This window comes from Euphorbia lathyris, chromosome 9 (assembly GCF_963576675.1).
Source record: "Euphorbia lathyris chromosome 9, ddEupLath1.1, whole genome shotgun sequence".
NCBI lineage: Eukaryota > Viridiplantae > Streptophyta > Magnoliopsida > Malpighiales > Euphorbiaceae > Euphorbia > Euphorbia lathyris.
In genome coordinates, this window is record NC_088918.1 from 63,035,209 (window position 1) to 63,058,276 (window position 23,068).

At 37.8% G+C, this 23,068-nt stretch overlaps 1 protein-coding gene across 1 annotated transcript in view; it reads left to right on the top strand.

Annotated features, from left to right (window-relative positions):
* Window positions 1–18,878, top strand: part of LOC136207391 (uncharacterized) — a 35,403-nt gene extending 16,525 nt beyond the window's left edge. Inside the window, exons 6-7 of the mRNA XM_065998656.1 lie at window positions 14,088–16,544; window positions 16,599–18,878. Coding sequence (XP_065854728.1) covers window positions 14,088–16,544; window positions 16,599–18,878 — 4,737 coding nt within the window. The remainder of the gene's footprint in view (window positions 1–14,087; window positions 16,545–16,598) is intronic.
* The last annotated feature ends 4,190 nt before the right edge of the window (window positions 18,879–23,068 follow it).

Consider the following 23,068-nt stretch of genomic DNA (forward strand, 5'->3'; position numbering starts at 1 on the left):
ATATCAAAGCGACTGCGGTCAAAAACTCTTGGACGAGTGATAAAGCCCAAATATCAAAGCGACTGCGGTAAAAAAAACTCTCGGACGAGTGATAAAGCCCAAATATCAAAGCGACTGCGGTCAAAAAAACTCTCAGACGAGTGATAAAGCCCAAATAACAAAGGACTGTGGTCAAAAACTCTCGGACGAGTGGTAAAGCCCAAATATCAAATCGACTACGGTCAAAAACTCTCGGACGAGTGATAAAGCCCAAATATCAAAGCGACTGCGGTCACAAACTCTCGGACGAGTGATAAAGCCCAGCTATCATCAACAAAGGACGCCTGCAATCGATGTAGAGATTAGGGTCGAACGGTTGATTTTGAGATATGCAAAACGAAAGGACACCTGCGATCGATGTATAGATTAGGGCCGAACGGTTGATTTGGAGATATGCAAACGAAAGGATGCCTGCGATCGATGTATAGATTAGGGTCGGATGTTCGATTTGGAGATCTACAATACAAGAAAACGCCTGCGATCGATGTAGAGATTATGGTCGAACGATGGATTTCGAGATATGCAACACGAAAGAGTACCTGCGGTCGAGATAAAGACTAGGGTCGCTAGAAAGAGCTACATACCTGCGGTCGATGTAAAGACTAGGGTCGCTAGAAAGAGCTACATACCTGCGGTCGAGATAAAGACTAGGGTCGCTAGAAAGAGCTACATACCTGCGGTCGAAGTAAAGACTAGGGTCGCTAGAAAGAGCTACATACCTGCGGTCGATTTTTAGACTAGGGTCGTTAGAAAGAGCTATATACATGCGGTCGATTTAGACTAGGGTCGCTAGAAAGAGCAATTTACCTGCGGTCGATTTTTTAGACTTGGGTCGCTAGAAAGAGCTATATACCTGCGGTCGATGTATAGGCTAGGGTTGGATGGTCGACTTGAAGACCGGGAACGAGGAACCGCGCTGGGAGATCTACGCTTGCAGTCGATGTGGAGGCATACAACGTGAAGATCAGGTATTCAGGGAGTCCTCCTCCACTCTATATGTGTCTTTTACTTTAATATATTTCGCATTGCATGTGTTGTATTCTAGAAAAAGTTTTTTTCAAAAAGCGCACACGTCACTGTCAAAAATAGAAAAGTAGGGGCAACTGTAGACACCGGGGTCGGAGGACCGATGAAGAAAAATTATAAAAAGGGATCCAAATCAGTCGATTGAAATAAATGATGAGTCAATAAAAATAATAAATAAAAAACGTTGTTCAAAGGAACCGTGGAGACCGGTTTGATCGAATTCGGAAATCGAATCGAGATGACGGGCGAATCGGCTCCGTGAATGAAATCTTAAATCATTTCGAACAATAAAAAATTAGTTTTGTAAAGAGATCGATTTTATAAAAGCTAATTTTATAAAATCGGTTTTGACGAAAACCATTTTTTGATAAAAATCATTTTTGGATTTTGGTTGATTTTTAGGTGTATTTTATTTATTTAAATATATATATATATATATATATATATATATATATATATATATATATATATATATATATATATACGCGACCCCGTTGGGAACCGCTATTAACGTCACGGGCATTCGGCCATAGCACTTGGCATTCGGCCAAGTGCACTTTGCTGCACTTGGCCAATGCCAAGTGCATTTCACATTTAGTTTTTTAAATAATAATAATAATAATAATAATAATAATAATAATAATAATAATAATAAAAAAGCTAATGATGATTAGGAAATTTCCATGAAATTTCCTAAGCTCATCTAGCTTACCTTTAGCTCCAAGTTGGCTTGGAGCCAAAAAGAAATTAAGTTGGGGCTCCATATGCCTATAAATAGGATGGAGTCCCAAGACAAAGAGGAGGAAGAAAATTGGACCCGAACCCTTGGAAAAATTCAACGAGACCCGAATTCTCCCAAAAACACAAAAAACCGACTCAAAACACAATCAATCGACTTGATTTGGCATTCCCATTACCGATTGAGAGGTAATAATCCGAGGAACTAGATCCGTTTAATCTTTATTTCATTTTTTGTTGTTTAGATCTATTTATTTATTTGTTTTTCCACTTTTATTGTTTAGATTTGTTAAATTAATTTTTCATTTTGCACTTGAATAAGTATTTGGTTTTGATTTTGAAATAAAACTTCGTTTCAAATCCCAATACGAACCGTGACCCGATTCAAGGGTAGTTCGGGATCCAAACGTCGTAGATTCGTGAGTTTATAAACGTTTTCTGAACCATTATTTTCAACAAAACGTTGTTTTAGAATCCTCTGTTACAAATCATGACCCGATTTGGGGTAGTTTGGGGGCTAAAATGATGAAATAGAGTAGATCTAATGTTTTTCATCAAATCTGGAAAATATAGGAGCTGTTCTGTAATTCTTCGGTTTCTGTCACTAAATGCAGTTTACCGACGGAGTTTCCGTCGGTAAATCTGCTAGAATTTTAAAAAATGCTCTTTTAAGCCCATTTTCTTAACTTTTGGATATTTGGTCCCTTATATATATATATATATATATATATATATATATATATAATTATGTAATTATTTTATTAAAATTATTTTGGGGGTATATAACTAATAATTATTTATTATATATTTACTTATTTTATGTTTGGGTATTATTTATGTTAATTTAACTTTGTAAAAATAAATATATGCACATATGGGTTTTTTTTAAGCTCATTTAAGTTATATCTAATTATTATTTTTGTGGATTATGTGCTTGGCCCTTTTGGGATAATTAATTAAGTGATGTTTTTGAGTTATCAAGTAGTATTTTCTATTATCCATATTTAATGTACATTTTAGGTGGGTTGTTTTCTATATATTTATTATGTAAGAAGAACTATTTTGGGTTAAATGTTATTTTTTTATTTATAAACCTTGTTCATTATCTTTACATGTTTTTTTTATTAGAATAAAAGGTGTACTATATTTAGTATTATTTTCCTTTTTATTAGTAAATGTCAAAAGCTATAATGTATATTATGTTTTTACCTCATTTTCAATCTATAGGTATAATTACCATTTTTACCAAAACATATATGTATATGTATATATACATATATTCATTCTTTTCTCTTTGGTATTTTTTGCATATATTTTAGATATATTGGATTGGTGTGGGTTTTTGGATTTAAATTGTTCATTGTTGTAATTATGTTCAAGTGAGGATTAATTTGAGTGAAAAGGGGAAAAATTAAATTACAAAAAAAAAAAGATTTCAATTTGGTTATTTAAATTAAGGGTTTTTAGATGTTCCAAAAATGTAAATAAAAGGTTGTTAATTCTTTATCTTTTTTAAGCCACTTCTTAAAAACATCACGTTTTAAAACCTTAATTCGTTCCAACGACGGGTTAAGCGAACCTTGTGATTAAAAACGCTTTTTCAATAAATAATAGAGTTTTGAATCGTTTTCCTAACTAAACGGCTTGGTACAAAAATAAATGGACTTGTATGCTTAATCACGCTTTTGGGTTAAAACTTGTTGCTCAACGTTTTCAAACGCTCTAGTCATTCCAACGGCGATTTGAGTGAACATCATGTAGATTAACGGGGTTTTGAAACGTACTTAAATCGTTCCAACGGCGATTGAGGTACGAACCATGTAAATAAACTCGTTTTTGGGAGTGAGATTAATTTAGATTTAATGAATAACTTAAGACACAATTCATGTTGTAAATAAATCAATTCGTTCTTCTATCTCCCTCTTTCCTCTCCTAAATACTTTAAATTCATGTAAATGGGTGATTCTTTACTAATACGGCTTTCAATAATATATGCTCAAAATGGTTTTCAAAACGAGAAAGAAAATGTTTCGAATGAATTTTAAACTTAAAGAAATATGCGATTAGTCCGATAGCGCCTAACATGCTAAGTAGCAGGTCGGTGGTTCATAACCGGGCGATGTCGGGGTGCCTAGTAGCCTTTCTCCGGAAAGGAGCTAGCCTTCTCGGCTCGTACCTAAGTTTCCCGAACCCTCACCGGTCTCCCGCAAGGGATCGGTGTTCATTTCCCATTCGTGGGTGGCGACTCTTCCATACTCCGAGCTCCGGCCCTGCCGAGCAGCTTGATTCCGCGATTGGTTGCTTTCGGCGCCAATCACAGCATCTGTCGTCAACGGTGTCCACCCTCCGGTCCGCCCGAGTGAGGCCGCGGCACCTACACTAACCCTGCAGGAAGAGACATGCAGCTGACTGAGGATAATCCACACTCAGCTCCCGCTGACCAAGAAACAGCCGCTGAGTCATTGCCTCAAGGGCTGACCAAAGGTAAAAGTGAAACTCAAATTACTTTCACTGACCAATCTACACCTGCAGAGATTGTTGAAACACAACCAGCACAAGACATCAATCTACCAAAGGAGATTATAATACCAAGAGGTCACTCAGAGAGTGCCATTCTTGATGCCGCCGAGAACACCCTGATGACGAGGAATCTACTCAGGAGATACCTCAGCAACGTAGCATTCGTCTCAATCCAGGAACCAAAGAATTTCGCTGAAGCTGAGTATGATGAATTCTGGATGAATGCAATGCAAAAAGAACTCGATCAGTTTAGAAGAAATGAAGTATGGGACTTAGTGCCAAAACCAAGAAGCCAGAAGACCATAGGAACAAGATGGGTCTTCCGCAACAAGCTGGATGAACAAGGGAACATGGTCAGAAACAAAGCAAGACTTGTAGCTCAGGGCTAGAGGCTATTAGAATTTTATGTGCATATGCAAGCTATATGAACTTTAAATTGTTTCAAATGGATGTTAAGAGTGCATTCCTTAATGGAGTTATAAACGAGGAAGTTTATGTTAATCAGCCTCCAGGGTTTGAGGATCCTAAATTCCCAAACCACGTTTATAAGCTCAAAAAGGCTATGTATGGTCTCAAGCAAGCACCACGTGCTTGGTATGAGAGGCTGACCAGTTTCCTGCTGACTAGAAATTATGTCAGAGGTAAAGCTGATACAACCTTATTCATTAAGAGAAAGGGTAAAGATACCCTACTGGCTCAAATATATGTTGATGACATCATTTTTGGTGCCACTAACGAGTCAATATGCAAGGAATTTAGTAAGCAGATGCAGACTGAGTTTGAAATGTCAATGATGGGAGAACTCAATTTCTTCCTTGGACTTCAAATCAAACAAGGGAAAAATGGCATCTTCATCAGTCAAACTAAGTATGCTAAGGAGATATTGAAGTATGAACTTGAGAACTATAAGTCAATATCTACCCTAATGGGCACTGACCTTGTCCTCTGCGCTGATGAGAATGGTAAGTCAGTAGACAGCAGATTGTACCGAGGTATGATTGGTTCTCTACTTTACTTAACTGCTAGTAGGCCGGACATTCAGTTTTCGGCATATTATTGTGCTAGATATCAATCCAACCCTAAGGAATCCCATTACATAGTTGTAAAAAGAATCCTTAGATATTTGTAAGGCTCAGTGAATGCAGGTTTATGGTATCCCAATACTCATGATTTCACACTCATTGGATACAATGACGCTGACTACGGACGAGACAAGCTTGAACGAAAAAGCACCTCAGGAGGATGCCACTTCCTTGGGAGCTGTCTTGTGTCCTAGTTCAGCAAGAAGCAGACGTCAGTAGCCCTGTCAACCACTGAAGCTGAGTACGTTGCTGCTGGAAGCTGTGTTGCTCAAGTCCTATGGATTAAGCAACAGCTTGAAGATTATGGCGTTCGGACTAAAACAATTGAAGTCAAATGTGACAACAAAAGTGCCATTGACTTATCAAAGAACCCAATCCAGCACAGCATGATGAAGCATGTCAGTATAAGACATCACTTCATTAGAGATTGTTGGTCCCTTATAACGTAACAAGTTAGTTCCAAGGGGGGGGGGATAGGAACTACTTTAAATTTTAATACGTTAAGGCTGACTTCTGTTTCTTTGAAAAAGGATTACACAGCGCGCTGAGTAAATTAAGACACTAGCTTAGTCAACTGGTGACTAAGTCAGCTTCTTTCTTTGAGTCAGGTGATAGCACTTAAGTCTATTCCTGAACTCAGATACTCAATTCAACACAGCTCAGCGTGACCTCTTTACTTGGTCAGTTTTGGTTAAGCTAGCAATATATATATTAAGGAGTTTAAGGTTAGAAAGATGTTACTCAGCAGATTTATCCAGGTTCGGCCTCTAAGCCTACGTCCTGTCCCCGGAACACGTTTCGAGCTTTCGAATTCTCTACCGAGCTCTTTAACGGTAGAGCATCAAACCTTTTACAACTTAGAAGCTGAGTATAACAAGAGTACCTTCCTCTATACCTCTACTCACTCCTAATCTCTCGTTGAGTACTATAACCGAGTACTCAGCCTCTCCTTTCTAATCTCTAGAAATGATAAAGATTTATCCTAGACAATAATTTCTAAGACACCTTAGATGATTGAATAATCACTCTAGACTTTTACACGAAAGATATAGAATTTGGTGTAAGTATTTTCTTTGTTTTTTCTCACATAACTTTGAGTAGATTTTTGGCCAGCGTAATGGCTTGATCAAATTCTATGTGTTAATGAAGCAACTGAAGGGCTCTATTTATAGAGACGTCTGGGACATCAGTCATTTCGAATTTCGAAATAACCGTTAGAGGGAAACGGCTTCCTGTCGTTGTCACTCAGTCTTGCTTAGAGCTCTCGGCCAATCAGATTTGAGTATCTTCTGTCCTCAGTCAGCTTTTAGTCAGTTCGGCAGAATGTCTCTCCATTTATGGTAAGGTCAACTAGACAGCGTCCTGTGTCTTATGAACTTTACCCAAAGTGGAAACACTTTGTCTGGAAGTTGTTCTTGCTCAACTGCTGTCTTGTACTCTTTGTCGATTCAACACAGCAGCTTCATTCCAAAGTTGTTCAACGAAGGTCTTCTAGATCCTTCTCTTCGCTGAGCTGCATTTTGTTCATAACGACAGCGTTTTGCACACGCGGGCCGAGTGGTCTTGATCTGTTTGACTTGGGCTTTGACTTCCGTATGGGCTTTAAGCCTTTTAGTCTTTATGTCTTATAAACAATTTAACTCAACATTGAACAAACACATTAGTGTAATAAATCAAAGCATTTAAACTTAGTGTGTTTAGAATATATTTAATTTTACTTAAATAATTTTGTCAAATCAAAATCATGTGGAAAGGTGTTTCAACAAACTCCCCCATTTTGATGTTGGCAAAACTATTCAGCGAGGAACTCAGTGTTGAGCTCCCCCATGATAGTTGACCTATTATTACTTAGCAAACTCCCCCGTCAGGGTTGAGCTACTGACTTAGTTTTACTCTAAACATTTTAATGTTTAATTGAGTGAGTCTAAGGTCAGTTTTCAGAAATAGGTCAGCTCATGGAACATATTCTATTTTACTCAGTATTAAGCGGAAGGTTTAACATTCAGAGTGCACTGAGTAATCATTTTGTTCAATGGGTCTTATGAGACAGTGTTTTATAAACATACAAGACAATGTCAAACATTTAATCAGCATAAGATACAATCAACAAGTATTATAAGCATTAAACATAGTTGATGTAGTTGAAGATACATAATAAGATAATACTCAGCATCGTATGAAATAACTCAAGTTAGGATAAAAGATGCAAGTATTGTATTGAAGTAAAGTAGTCAGCATACATAGCAAAAGATGAGCATAAAAAAACATAGAGACTACAGACTAAGTACAAAAACTAAGCTAGCCCATTTCTACTTCTTTTTCTTTTGCTTAGACTGACTGCTTCTAGGAGCTTCCTGCTGAGTCCTAGATTGTTCTTTCTCCCTCGTTTTGTCAGCATCGGGTGGAGGAGGAATCCTAAAGGAGTCGGTTAAGACTGCGGTGGTCAGTACGCCGGACAGCTCCTTAAGTTTATCGGCACTTTCATTGATGTCGTCGAAAACAATAATGCCTTCATCCAAGACATCTTTAGGTATACCTAGTTCAGCGACGCTGAGTAAGCTCAGGATGTAGGCTTGAGACTTACCTACCTAAGTAATTGTATCTGACAGCGCATCAAACACTTGATGAAACGTCTTCAGCAGGGCTGAGTCATAGTATTGGCGCTGGATATTATTATGACCAGAATCTCATTCTACTTCATCTGATCAGTGTCCATCTCTTGTTTATTTAAGTTCAGCAGACGAACTGCTTCGCTAATTTGCTCCACCGAGCATTGAGAGTAGGAGGCCAGCTGATTGTTGGTCTTGATTTGCTCAGTGTGAAGCTGGGCAAAGAGCATCTTAACTTCATCAGAAGTTGCATACTGAGTATTCGCAGCTGACAAGGTCTGGAATTGGCCTTGAAGAGTGTTAAGATGTTGAACAGTTGTCAGTTGGAGCTCAGCCAGCTTAGTTATTGAGTCCTGCTTGGGCTGATGTGATTGAATTGAGATCATATCACTTAGCAGATCCTTCAGTCCTTTAACCTCATTTAAGAGCTGAGTGACTTGGGACAGCTGAGTTGATGCATTGCCACTAGACCCAGCAGTAGGTTCAGTAGTTTGATGAATGTCCTTAATTAATGACTGCACCGAGTTGATGAGTTTTCTACCAGACTCAGTGGCATGCAGATAGCTTAGTGATCCTTCATCATGTTGTCTAGTTTCCTCAGTATGACCAGTTTGTGGAGGAGTCGGAGTTATGACGTGGTCAGTGACTGGAATGGAGTTTTCAGTCTGCACTTGGTGTTCTGGAAGAGATGGTTCATCGACAGGAATTATGGTTGGTGAAGTAGTAACCCTAATAGATTCAGTGCTGACGGGGGCAGGAATGTTCTGAGTCAGCACAGTGCTTGGAGCAGCAATATTGACGAGAACTTGCTCGATTTGGCTTGTGGAGTTAGCGGAAGCATTTAAGTCGGCTTGTTCCTTTTGTGAAGAAACAGAGGCTTGCTTTTCAAGAGAAGTTTGTTGAGAAGAAGGGGTTTGCTTACTGAAAAACTTCAGCTTAAGAGAAGAAGGATCTTTAGTCGGCTTTTGAACAGGGAGGTCAATAACCGTTTTCTGAGTTGCCTTTACTAATCTTCTTCTGCGAGGAGGAGTGGGATCAGCTTGGACAGATTCTCCTGAGTGAGAAGGAGAAGTCTCTTCTTGATCAGCATTGGGCTGATTAGCTTGTACTTGTACTTTATCTGCAGCCAACTCAGTGTTAGTTGGGTCAGCAGCTTCCTCTTCACTCGTTGTTTCCTCAGCGTCATCCTGATCACTGTCTTCTTCTTCTTCTTCTTCCTCATCATCCTGATCTTCGTTATCTAATTCTTCTTCCACCTGAGTGATGAAGTGATCATCCAGTTCCACATCATCTTCTTGATGCTCAGCTTCAGTTCCTTGACACTGTGTGAAGTGAGAATCACCAGGAACAATGATGTCAGTGGGAATAGCATCAATTGGGGTCAGCCCTGAAGACTTCGTCTTCTTCAGAGGTTGCTCATCTTCCACTCTTTCCTCAGTATCAGGCCCATCTTGCCTGCTTCTCTTCTCAGCTGACTTAGGTCTCTCCTGACCTTTTTTAGCAGCTGACTTTAGCTTCTTGGCCTGAGGCTCAACCTTCTTTGAAGGAGTCCCAACAGCTTTCCTTTTTCGGGCAGCTGGAGCCTTTGTCCTTTTCCCCTTCTTTGAGACAGTTGTCTCCTCATTAGCCTCATCAGCATTTTTGCCTTTCTTAATCGGTTGGTCATACTTCAAGGCACGCAGTACAGCAGCTGTGATCTCAGAGCCTTGGGCCTCAGTTTCCTCGAAGAGATCAATTTGATGGTCTTTGAGGATTCTGGTTATGAGTGAGCCCAGCCTTAAAGTTCCAGTGCTCCTCTGGAAGCCGGCTATTAAGAAAACTGGCATGTTGATGGGCTTGTAGGTCAGCATATGCCATATGAAGCATTGCTCGAAATTTGTCGCTGAGCTGGTGCAATTAATCTTGGGGTAGATGTAATTGGTCAGCAGATAGTGTGCCATCTTTTGGTGCTGGCCCATTGATGAACTTGAGATTTCTCCAGAATGGCCAGCGGGCTTGCAGAAGGTGGCTACGTACCCAATTCCTTCATGATCACCCTTCCTTCTCAGCTTTGTTCCCTCATTCTTCAATTTCAGCAAATTGGCAAGGTAGGTAGGGTTGATAAAGATGGTTTTCTCCTTTACCACGGTTACCAGATAGTCCTGGTTGTCGTCAGCAACCCGCAGATTGTGATAAAATTCCCTTACTAGGTCAAGGTAAGTGGAATCTCTAATTGAAAATAGCTCGGTCCAGCCATTCTTCGATATCCATTCACAGAATGGTTGCTCGATTGTTACGAATGCCTCAGAGAACCATCTTGAGAAGTCTATCTTCCACTCTCTGACGTCCTCAAAAACCTTAGTATAGGTTCTTACTTTGGTCGGCTTTCCTTTGGAGGAAGTGGTTTGGCCAGCTTTGCCTTTGCTCGGTGTGGTGGCTTTAGTCGTTTTAGGCGAAGTAGTTTGCCTGGATGGTTCATCGGAACTGGTCTTAGGGTGACCGGCACCGGAGATATTCACGGAAACCTTAGTCATAGTTTCAGAGAGAGATTTGGAAGTCTTGAGAGTTTTTAGAGAGAGAATGCTTATGCCTGAGAATTCGGTAAGTGTAAAGAGATAAAAATGGGGATTTACCCATTATTTATAGCGGTGAAAAGTGGATCTTATCGAATCCATGTGTCAGTTTTGCCTTGGGATTGTCAACCGACAATGATCCTGGCTTTTATGACACATTCGGCGCATACGTTATCCTAGGTGGCTATTCGCGTGCTCTAGCATTAAATGCAACAGATCTTATACTCAACGTTTAGAATACTAAGCGTTTTATATTCTGAGTGATCAGTTTTATGCAAACGGATGATTTCTCAGTTTGAGATAACTACTCGGTGCCAATGTTTGCTCAGTATGTGATATTCATTTATTTAGCATTAATCACTCAGTATACATCTATTCACTCAGCAAATAATAGATCATTCAGCATGTTAATTCACTCAGCATGAATCTATATTAAGAGCTGGAATTTACTGAAGAGGATTAAACATACCAATGGCTTCTCTCAGTATGCTGAACTGCTCACGAGCCAGTGGCTTTGTGAAGATATCAGTAAGCTGCTCGTCCGTTGGGACATAGGTCAGCTTTATCTCACCCTTAAGTATATGGTCTCTAATGAAGTGATGTCTTATGTTGACATGCTTCATCCTGCTGTGTTGAATTGGGTTCTTTGATAGATCAATTGCACTTTTGTTGTCACATTTGACCTCAATTGTCTTTGTTTGAACACCATAGTCTTCAAGTTGTTGCTTAATCCATAGGACTTGAGCAACACAGTGTCCAGCAGCAATGTACTCAGCTTCAGTGGTAGATAAGGCTACTGACGCCTGCTTCTTGCTGAACCAGGATACAAGACAGCTTCCTAAAAAGTGACATCCTCCAGAGGTGCTTTTTCGTTCAAGCTTGTCTCGTCCGTAGTCAGCGTCAGTGTATCCAACGAGTGTAAAACCATGAGTGTTGGGATACCATAAACCTGCGTTCACCGAGCTTTGCAAATATCTAAGGATTCTTTTGTAACACCCTGGTCCAATACCATGTAGATATTGTCCGCTCTGGCCCAATTCCAACACATTGGGCCTCACGGCTTTTAAAACGCGTCTACATGTATTGGATTCACATCTTACTAATAAGCCCCAATCACTCCCTCTCCATTTCCGATGTGGGATTCAGTTCATTCCTGCCCCCATCGCCATCCCTTAGGGCCGCTCCTTGCTTAGGCCTTCTTACCCCAGCGCCACCCACTCCGGACCGGGTTGTTACAGGCCCACCAGCTTCCGCCTGGTTCGTCCCCGAACCACACATCGTACGTGGAGAGTCGGCTCTGATACCACCTTTGTCACGACCCAACCCAGGCCATGACCGGCACATAAATTAAATTAACTTTAATCTATGCTAGCCTTAATTCTGAACTAATAGAAATTTCAAAATTTACTAACAGAATATCAAACTCGTCTCAATTACATGAATAAACCTTAAAAGAATCAAATGTGCAAGTCTAAACCTCAATAATCAAAATTCTCCAAAGATAATTTGAAGCTAATTTATTAGGCAATCTCCTTCAACATCAATCCAAGGGTTACCTCACGAACAGGGACCTTAATCTAAAAAAGAAAGATTCAACGTGGTATGAGATTTTCGTCTATACGAGCGAAAACCTCAGTGAGTAGTAGCTACAGCACACAACAGAAAGGAAACAGGCAGGCAAGCTGATACTTTTAAATCATGACGAATATAGTTCAAAATATAGTATTTCAAAATCAGTTAAACTAAAGGGGCAATATAAGATAATCAATTTCAAATGCTGACAATCAATTGTCAAACATAACCCTGAAACCTTTCAAAATAGCAAATATTAGTATAATCAGGAAATAAGACAAAAGCTTTAAAACACATGGTACAGTGTAACAGAGTGGTGATACTGCACACCACCAGGGCCAGATAAATGGTAAGCGCTACCAATAACAGATACAGATAACAGACAATCGCCTTCATCGATCTTATGCATGTTTCTAATGATGACACAACTGACGACAAACTGACAACTGACACCTGACTCAAAGACAAATGCAAGGACCTAATGTTATGAAGATCGGTGAGAGGCCAGATAACAGATACAGATATACTGAGCACTTGTACCAGTTTGAAAACATATAGTATACATATATAATTTAGAAAATCATAACTGATTGAACGAATTATCAGATTTCTAAACAAAGGTAATAATTGCGATAAATCGCGTATCAAAAACTACAAAATCATATCAAATCAAATTTTTAATAAATCCATTGTACCTGATAATAAAACAAATCAATATAAAGGCCTGTTCCCAGAATATACGCTCTAATACTAAGGATATTTAGTAAACACAAGGTTTAAGCTATACGTTTTTAGGAACGAAAATATACTGTCAAACGCTAATTTTTGATAAACAGTTTTTCAATCTAATATTTCAATCAAATAGGATCATGTACTATAATTACCACTCACCTGGAATTTAAACGGAAGCAAGCACCGAAAAGCTCGTCTCTCAATCGACTGAAGGGATATCAGAATTTCCTATTGGTTCAATAAAAGGGAAAAATGAATTAACTAAGCTTAATCATATCTAAACTAATGGGGACAATTAATATATTAGGGGAGCAAGCAATAAACCTTCAGAAATCAATTAAACTAAACCATTTTTAAAACTACTTATGTGAAGATATTGCTAAAATTATTAAACCTTTGTTTGTGGAAAGAAAAAAAAAAGAGAAAACGGATTTACTGTGCCTTAATCCAAAGCTTTTATTTCCATGTAAAAAAAAGAGATTAAATGGGTCAAAGGTTTGGAAAAGTTTTTATTATATAATAATATATTATAATAGCAAAGGTAGAAAGGTAGGTAGATAGGATGGGATAGTCTTATCAATTCATGGACAAAAGAATGAAGTTCCAGAGGAAGGTAAGTTGTACTATTATATAATAATAAATTGGTAATTGAAATCATGGACAAAAAAAAATGAAGTTCCAGAGAAAGTTAAATCAATAGATCGTGCTATGCTCACTTTTCCAAGATGAAATTAACAATAGTATATTTTATTTGTAAAACACAATGAATTCGAATAGGACTACGATTTGGAAAGACAGAGAACAAGTTTTTTTTATAAAAATATATATATAAAGTTACCTGACAATGATGGAACAACCTTGAGAAGAGGAAATTATTATAAAAGTTTGATGGTTCCAAAACTAATTGGAGGAGAGACACAGAAAATTTGATAGAGCAGCTTTAGAGAACCTTGAAGAAAGCCATTGGCGGCTGTTTGAAACAATTAGGAGAAGAAACCCTTTTTTTTCACTTTGCCTTTTAGCAAGGGTTTATTTGGTAAAAGTAAAACCCTTAGCTGTAAAACATAAAATTTAGTATTTTAGGTTCTTATAGACTTACTGTGTAGGATTCACGTGTTCTGTTCATATGCCTTATCTTGCATATCTATCTGGGTCTTCTTATTTACTCATTTTCAATACCTCATTTGCTAAAGTGTCTAACTCTGCTGCATGGATAGGTAATCATGCCTCCTAAAGGAAGAAAAAGAGGCAAGAATACGGTTAATGTTAGTACTAGGAGTAGGGTGACCGTTGAGAATTCATCCCAACTTGATGGGGGAGCTTCACACCCTATTGGAGGACCAGCTCCAGCATCTGAACCAATTTTGCAACCAGTTGGAGGGTCATCTCAGCCCACGCGTACAGCTTCAACCTCTCAGCCTACTCAAATATCTAACACTGATTTGGCTGCTGGATTGCAAGGGGTCTTTCAAGCAGTTGAAAGGCTAACAAATGTGGTAGGTGAAAACAGACAACCAAGAACTACAGGATCTGCTATACCTAATGATAGAGCTCAATTACAGGATCTCAGTGACTTCTTGATGTTACAACCTCCAAAGTTTTCTGGTGAGGATTCTGTAACAGATCATATGGATTTTCTAGATGCTATGGACAGATGTTATGAGGTCTTGGGATGCACCAGTGCTAGGATGGTATTGTTAGCAGGGAATCAGTTACAAGGAGTGGCGCGTAGTTGGTATCTTTCCAAGAGAGGGAATGGACTTGATAACACTTTCCTTTGGCCACAGTTCCGTGATTCTTTCTTAGAGAGGTTCCTTCCTCCCAGTGTTAAGGAAGCTACAGCTTTAGAGTTTGAAGTGCTGAAACAGGGTGGTATGACTGTGAGTGAATATGAAATGAAATTCACTCGACTTGCTCATTTCGGTGAGCATCTTATTCCAACTGAGGAGAGGAAGGCAAGGAGGTTTGAGAGGGGACTTCGGGACAGACTGTTAGACCGAATTGCTCCTTTACGATTGTCTAGCTTTGAGGAAGTGGTGGATCGATCCAGGCAGATGGAGATGTTTGATGATCAGCGTAGGGCTCGTGATCAGAACAAACGTGCTCGATATGACAACCAGAGTGGCCAGCATAGTAGGGGAAGTAACTATTCAGTATCTCATGGGTCCCATTCCTTACCTGGTCAAGGAGGGCAATACTCCAAGAATAATCAGAGATATGGTCAGAGAGCTCAGCCCATTGGTACTCAGAATAGTCAAAGTTCCTCTAGATCGTCATTCCCTACTTGTCAGCTTTGCGGTAAATTCCATGGTAACTCTCCATGCCATCGAGCAACTGGGGCTTGTTTTGGTTGTTGTCAGGTGGGACATAGAAAAAAAGATTGCCCAGGCAGTAACACAACACTAGCTGTGGGTCAGGATACAGTTTCTACTCCTTTTGTTGGTACTCAGCCCTCTTCTCAGTATGGTGGTAGAGGCCAGAGTTCAGGAGGTCGAAGGCAGGGTGGTCGAGGTCCCAACTCAGCTCCTAATCATGCAACAGCAGGTCGAGGTCAGTCTAGAGCCTTTGCTCTGACACAGCAGGATGCTCAGGCATCTAATGCAGTGGTGACAGGTACCATTTCTGTATGTTCATTTGATGCTAGAGTTTTGATTGATCCTGGTGCTACACATTCCTTTGTTTCTCCTTGTTTTTCTATGAAATTTGGTGTACCGCCCACTATGTTAGATTGTCCTTTATCTGTGGCAACACCTATAGGAGATGTCCTTGACATAAATCTAGCTTTTAAGAATTGCTTAGTAAAAGTAGGGGAAAGGGAACTCTTAGCTGATCTTGTATTACTTGAAATGTTAGATTTTGATGTGCTTTTGGGAATGGATTGGTTAGCCTCATATCATCCCTCTTTAAACTGTTATAGCAAATTAGTAACCTTTAAAATTCCTGGGGAGATAGAATTCCAATTTCAAGGAGATCGTAGCATGGCTCCTCATAGTCTTATTTCTGCTATTGCTGCAAGAAGATTGTTGTATAAGAACTGTGAAGGGTTTCTAGCTTATGTTAAGGATACTCAAACAAAAGGTGTTGATTTGGAGAATGTTGATGTGGTGAATGAGTTTGCTGATGTTTTTCCTGAAGATTTGGCAGGTTTGCCACCTGAGAGAGTAATCGATTTCTGTGTTGACTTAGCACCCGAAACAAGACCCATATCTATGCCTCCTTACCGAATGGCTCCCGCTGAACTAAAGGAGTTGAAAGAACAACTGCAAGACTTGCTTGACAAAGGGTTCATCCGCCCTAGTGTCTCTCCTTGGGGTGCTCCTGTGTTGTTTATGAAGAAGAAGGATGGATCAATGAGGTTGTGCATTGATTATCGACAGTTGAACAAGGTCACAATACGTAACAAATACCCTCTTCCTCGAATCGATGATCTATTTGATCAGCTCCAGGGTGCAAAGTACTTCTCTAAGATCGATCTGAGGTCCGGCTATCATCAGTTGAGGGTTAAAAATGTTGACATACCTAAGACAGCTTTCAGGACTAGGTATGGTCACTATGAATTTTTGGTGATGCCTTTTGGTCTCACTAATGCTCCTGCAGCTTTTATGGATCTAATGAATAGGGTGTTTAAGCCCTTCCTTGATCGTTTTGTGATAGTATTCATAGATGACATTCTGGTGTATTCTAAAAGTAAAGAAGAACATGAGCAGCATCTGAGGCTTGTTCTTCAGGCCCTAAGAGAGAACCAGTTGTATGCCAAATTCTCAAAATGTGAATTCTGGTTGGATAGTGTCGCATTTTTAGGGCATGTGGTATCCAAAGATGGGGTGAGCGTTGATCCGAAGAAGGTTGATGTTATTCTTCATTGGCCAAGGCCTAGTTCAGTGTCGGAGATTCGGAGTTTTCTTGGGTTAGCGGGTTACTATCGACGTTTTGTGCAAGACTTTTCTCGAATAGCTTCTCCTTTAACCAAGTTAACCCAAAAGAATGTGAAGTTTCAGTGGTCAGAAGCGTGTGAGAAGAGCTTTGAAGAATTGAAAGTTCGTTTGACTTCAGCACCAGTGTTAGCTCTTCCATCTGGATCGGGGGGCTACACAGTATTTTGTGATGCTTCAAGGGTTGGTCTGGGTTGTGTATTGATGCAACATGGTCATGTGATTGCATATGCTTCTCGCCAATTAAAGCAGCACGAAAAGAATTATCCAACTCATGATTTAGAAATGGCAGCAGTGATCTTTGCCCTAAAGATATGGAGACATTACTTGTATGGGGAGACATGTGAGATTTTCACTGACCATAAAAGTCTCAAATACATCTTTGATCAGCGTGATTTGAATTTGAGGCAGAGAAGATGGGTGGAGTTTCTCAAGGATTATGATTGCACAATTCAATACCATCCAGGGAAAGCAAACGTTGTAGCAGATGCTTTAAGTAGGAAATCTCTAGGTAGCTTAGCTCATCTTTCCGTAGTGAGCAGACCTTTGATTAGTGACATTCATGAATTGATTGATCAAGGAGTAAAAATTGAGGCAACTTCTGAAGCGTTAGTAGCTCATTTTCGTGTTAGACCTATTCTATTAGATAGAATCAAGGTAGCCCAACAAGAAGATCCTCAATTGTGTAAAGTTAGGGATGGTGTTTGTCAGGGTAAGGTTCAGGAATTCGTGATTGGTGATGATGGAGTTCTTCGTTACGGGACTAGACTGTGTGTTCCTGATGTTGATGATTTAAAAAGGGAAATTTTGGAGGAAGCACACTGTTCAGCTTATACAGTTCATCCTGGTTCCACTAAGATGTATAGAGATTTAAGGGAGTTATACTGGTGGAGTGGAATAAAGAGAGATGTTGCAGACTTTGTTGCTAAATGCCTTACTTGTCAACAAGTCAAGGCAGAACATCAGAGACCGTCTGGGTTGCTCCAACCACTACCCATTCCTGAGTGGAAGTGGGAGAATATTGCTATGGACTTCGTGGTAGGATTGCCTCGCACTAGAGGAGGGTACGATTCCATTTGGGTGATAGTCGACCGTTTAACTAAGTCTGCTCATTTTCTTCATGTGAAGATAACTTATGATTTCTCTAAGCTTGCTCAGTTATACATTGATGCGATTGTTAGACTTCATGGAGTCCCATTCTCTATTGTCTCGGATCGTGGTGCTCAATTCACTTCTCGATTCTGGAAGAAATTTCAAGAAGCACTTGGTACAAAACTTCAGTTTAGCACTGCTTTTCATCCTCAGACGGACGGTCAGTCAGAGAGGACTATTCAGACTTTAGAGGATATGCTTCGAGCTTGTATTTTTGATTTTGGCCAAAATTGGGATCATCATTTGCCTATGGTAGTGTTTGCTTATAACAACAGCTATCAAGCTAGCATAGAGATGGCACCTTATGAAGCTTTGTATGGTCGTAAGTGTCGGTCGCCGATTTGTTGGGATGAGGTTGGAGAAAGGAGACTCACTAGACCCGAGTTGATACAGTTGACTTTAGACAAAGTTCGTATTATCCGTGAGAGACTCTTGACAGCTCAAAGTAGGCAAAAGAGTTATGTTGATCCGAGGCGCAAGAATGTAGAATTTCAGATCGGTGATCATGTGTTTCTGAAGGTCTCTCCGATGAAAGGAATCATGCGTTTTGGCAAGAAAGGAAAATTAAGTCCGCGTTATGTAGGCCCGTTTGAGATTCTAGAAAGGATTGGTGCAGTTGCATATCGATTAGCTCTCCCACCTGATTTCTCTAAGGTTCATCCGGTATTCCATATATCGATGCTTAGGAAATACATTCATGATGCTTCCCATGTCTTGCAACCTCAAACTATACAAGTTAGAGATGATCTGACCTATGAAGAGCAACCCATTGGCATTTTAGACAACCAAGTTCGGAAGCTGCGTTCTAAAGAAATTCCTTTAGTTAAAGTTCTTTGGCAAAATCACTCAAGTAGTGAGGCCACTTGGGAGACTGAATCCGAGATGCGAGTTAGATACCCTCATTTATTCAATATGTCAGGTTAGTGTCCTTATAATTTAAATTCGGGGACCGAATTTTTCTTAGGGGGGAAGAATGTAATAACCCTATTTTGAGAAAATTATATATTTAATTTAATTATTTTTATCATATTAAAAATACTAAATTTTATGTTTTACAGCTAAGGGTTTTACTTTTACCAAATAAACCCTTGCTAAAAGGCAAAGTGAAAAAAAAAGGGTTTCTTCTCCTAATTGTTTCAAACAGCCGCCAATGGCTTTCTTCAAGGTTCTCTAAAGCTGCTCTATCAAATTTTCTGTGTCTCTCCTCCAATTAGTTTTGGAACCATCAAACTTTTATAATAATTTCCTCTTCTCAAGGTTGTTCCATCATTGTCAGGTAACTTTATATATATATTTTTATAAAAAAAACTTGTTCTCTGTCTTTCCAAATCGTAGTCCTATTCGAATTCGGGTTAATCCCTTAGTTGGGACAATTTAAAAAAAAAATTATCCTCATAGGTCTGGTTGGGAAATATTCCCCTAGAAGGGGCTATTTCCCAACCATGGTAAAAAAAAGATATTTTTTTAATATACTTTTGGCGCCGTAATGGATATCTTGACAGGAATCCCTCAAAGGGATTCCTGTCAACACCACTACCCAATATTTATATTATAAATTTTAAATTTATTTTTATATAATAATTTTTTTAAAATTAATATAATAAAAATTTTTGATTAAAAAAAATATAATAAAATTTTTAAAATTTATTATATTCTAAAAATAAAATTATAACTGTAACGTTAGGGTTAAATTTGTATATTTTCATACGTTAGAATTAAATCTATACTTCATTTGAAATGTTACGGTTAAATATTTGGTGCATTACTAACGTATGAATTGTGTAAATTTAATCCTAACGTTTCAAGAGAAGTGCAGATTTAGCCCTAACGTATGAAATTGTATAAATTTAACCTTAACGTTTTAAGCGAAGTGTAGATTTAGCCCTAACGTATGAAATTGTGCAAATTTAACCGTAACGTTTTCAAGCAAAATCAATTTTTTTACCACGCGCTACCGAAAATTTGAATAGACCTGTTTGACTGTTATTTAGCTACATCGGATCTTCTAAATCAGTTTGTCGATAAATTGAAGCAGTTTCATACATTTTTTAACTATATTAATAACACAGTAAAATATTTTAGACAGTTTAAAAAAACTAAACCTGCTACATATAAATGAACCACAATTTTTTTTTTGAAATTGTCGAAAATATTTTACTGTGTTATTAATGCAGTAAATATTTTTTTTAGGAATACACTAAATATTAACTTTAACGTTTCAAGCGAAGTGCAAATTTAGCCGCAACGTATGAAATTGTACAAATTTATAGAGTTAATCCATTGTTTAACTGTTATTTAGCCACATCGGATCTTCTAAACCAGTTTTTCTATAAATAACAATCAAACAAATATTTTCAAATTTTCGGTAGCATATGGTTAAAATTGATCTTGCTTGTAAACGTTAAGGTTAAATATTTAGTGCATTACTAATAAAAAAAAATGTTTAATGAATTATTAACACAGTAAAATATTTTAGACAATTTCAAAAAAAATGCGATTAATTTATATGTAGCAGGTTTAGTTTTTTTAAACTGTCTAAAATATTTTACTGTGTTATTAATATAGTTACAAAAAAAAATGAAACTGCTTCAATTTATCGACAAACTGGTTTAGAAGGTCTGATGTAGCTAAATAACAGTCAAACAAGTCTTTTCAAATTTTTGGTAGCATGTGGTTAAAATTGATTTTGCTTGGAAACGTTAGGGTTAAATTTGCACAATTTCATACGTTATAACTAAATCTGCAATTTGCTAAAAACGTTAGGGTTAAATTTATATAATTTCATACGTTAGCGCTACATCTGCACTTCCCTTGAGATGTTAGGGTTAAATTTGTATAATTTCATACGTTAGTATTAAATTATACAAATTTAACCTAATATTAAACTTATAATTTTATTTTTATTTTTATAATGTAATAAAATTTAAACATTTTATTATATAAATTTTAAAAAAAAATTATTATATAAATAAGTTTTTAAAATTTATTTATATAAATTTTGGGCAGTGGCATAGCCACTGCCCAATTGTCGACAGGAATCATAGGGATTCCTGTCAACATACCCATTACGGTGGCATTGGCGCCGTAATGGGTAATTTTATAATAAAAAAATTATTTCATATGACTATGGTTGGGAATAGCCCATTCTAGGGGAATATTTCCCAACCAGGTCTATTAAAGTAATTTTTTTTAAAAATTCTCCCAAACAAGGGATTAATTCTTCCAATTCATTGTGTTTTACAAATAAAATATACTATTGTTAATTTCATCTTGGAAAAGTGAGCATAGCACAATCTATTGATTTAACTTTCTCTGGAACTTCATTTTTTTTTGTCCATGATTTCAATTACCAATTTATTATTATATAATAGTACAACTTACCTTCCTCTGGAACTTCATTTTTTTGTGACTATCCCATCCTATCTACCTACCTTTCTACCTTTGCTATTATAATATATTATTATATAATAAAAACTTTTCCAAACCTTTACCCATTTAATCTCTTTTTTTTACATGGAAATAAAAGCTTTGGATTAAGGCACAGTAAATCCGTTTTCTCTTTTTTTTTTTCTTTCCACAAACAAAGGTTTAATAATTTTAGCAATATCTTCACATAAGTAGTTTTAAAAATGGTTTAGTTTAATTGATTTCTGAAGGTTTATTGCTTGCTCCCCTAATATATTAATTGTCCCCATTAGTTTAGATATGATTAAGCTTAGTTAATTCATTTTTCCCTTTTATTGAACCAATAGGAAATTCTGATATCCCTTCAGTCGATTGAGAGACGAGCTTTTCGGTGCTTGCTTCCGTTTAAATTCCAGGTGAGTGGTAATTATAGTACATGATCCTATTTGATTGAAATATTAGATTGAAAAACTGTTTATCAAAAATTAGCGTTTGACAGTATATTTTCGTTCCTAAAAACGTATAGCTTAAACCTTGTGTTTACTAAATATCCTTAGTATTAGAGCGTATATTCTGGGAACAGGCCTTTATATTGATTTGTTTTATTATCAGGTACAATGGATTTATTAAAAATTTGATTTGATATGATTTGTAGTTTCTGATACGCGATTTATCGCAGTTATTACCTTTGTTTAGAAATCTGATAATTCGTTCAATCAGTTATGATTTTCTAAATTATATATGTATACTATATGTTTTCAAACTGGTACAAGTGCTCAGTATATCTGTATTTGTTATCTGGCCTCTCACCGATCTTCATAACATTAGGTCCTTGCATTTGTCTTTGAGTCAGGTGTCAGTTGTCAGTTTGTCGTTAGTTGTGTCATCATTAGAAACATGCATAAGATCGGTGAAGGCGATTGTCTGTTATCTGTATCTGTTATTGGTAGCGCTTACCATTTATCTGGCCCTGGTGGTGTGCAGTATCACCACTCTGTTACACTGTACCATGTGTTTTAAAGCTTTTGTCTTATTTCCTGATTATACTAATATTTGCTATTTTGAAAGGTTTCAGGGTTATGTTTGACAATTGATTGCAGCATTTGAAATTGATTATCTTATATTGCCCCTTTAGTTTAACTGATTTTGAAATACTATATTCGTCATGATTTAAAAGTATCAGCTTGCCTGCCTGTTCCCTTTCTGTTGTGTGCTGTAGCTACTACTCACTGAGGTTTTCGCTCGTATAGACGAAAATCTCATACCACGTTGAATCTTTCTTTTTCAGATTAAGGTCCCTGTTCGTGAGGTAACCCTTGGATTGATGTTGAAGGAGATTGCCTAATAAATTAGCTTTATATTATCTTTGGAGAATTTTGATTATTGAGGTTTAGACTTGCATATTTGATTCTTTTAAGGTTTATTCATGTAATTGAGATGAGTTTGATATTCTGTTAGTAAATTTTGGAATTTCTATTAGTTCAGAATTAAGGCTAGCATAGATTAAAGTTAATTTAATTTATGTGCCGGTCATGGCCTGGGTTGGGTCGTGACATCTTTTTACAGCTATGTAATGAGATTCCTTAGGGTTAGATTGATATCTAGCACAGTAGCATACTGAGAACTGAATGTTCGGTCTACTTGCTGTTAAGTAAAGTAGAGAGCCTATCATACCTCGATACAATTTGCTGTCCACCGACTTACCATTC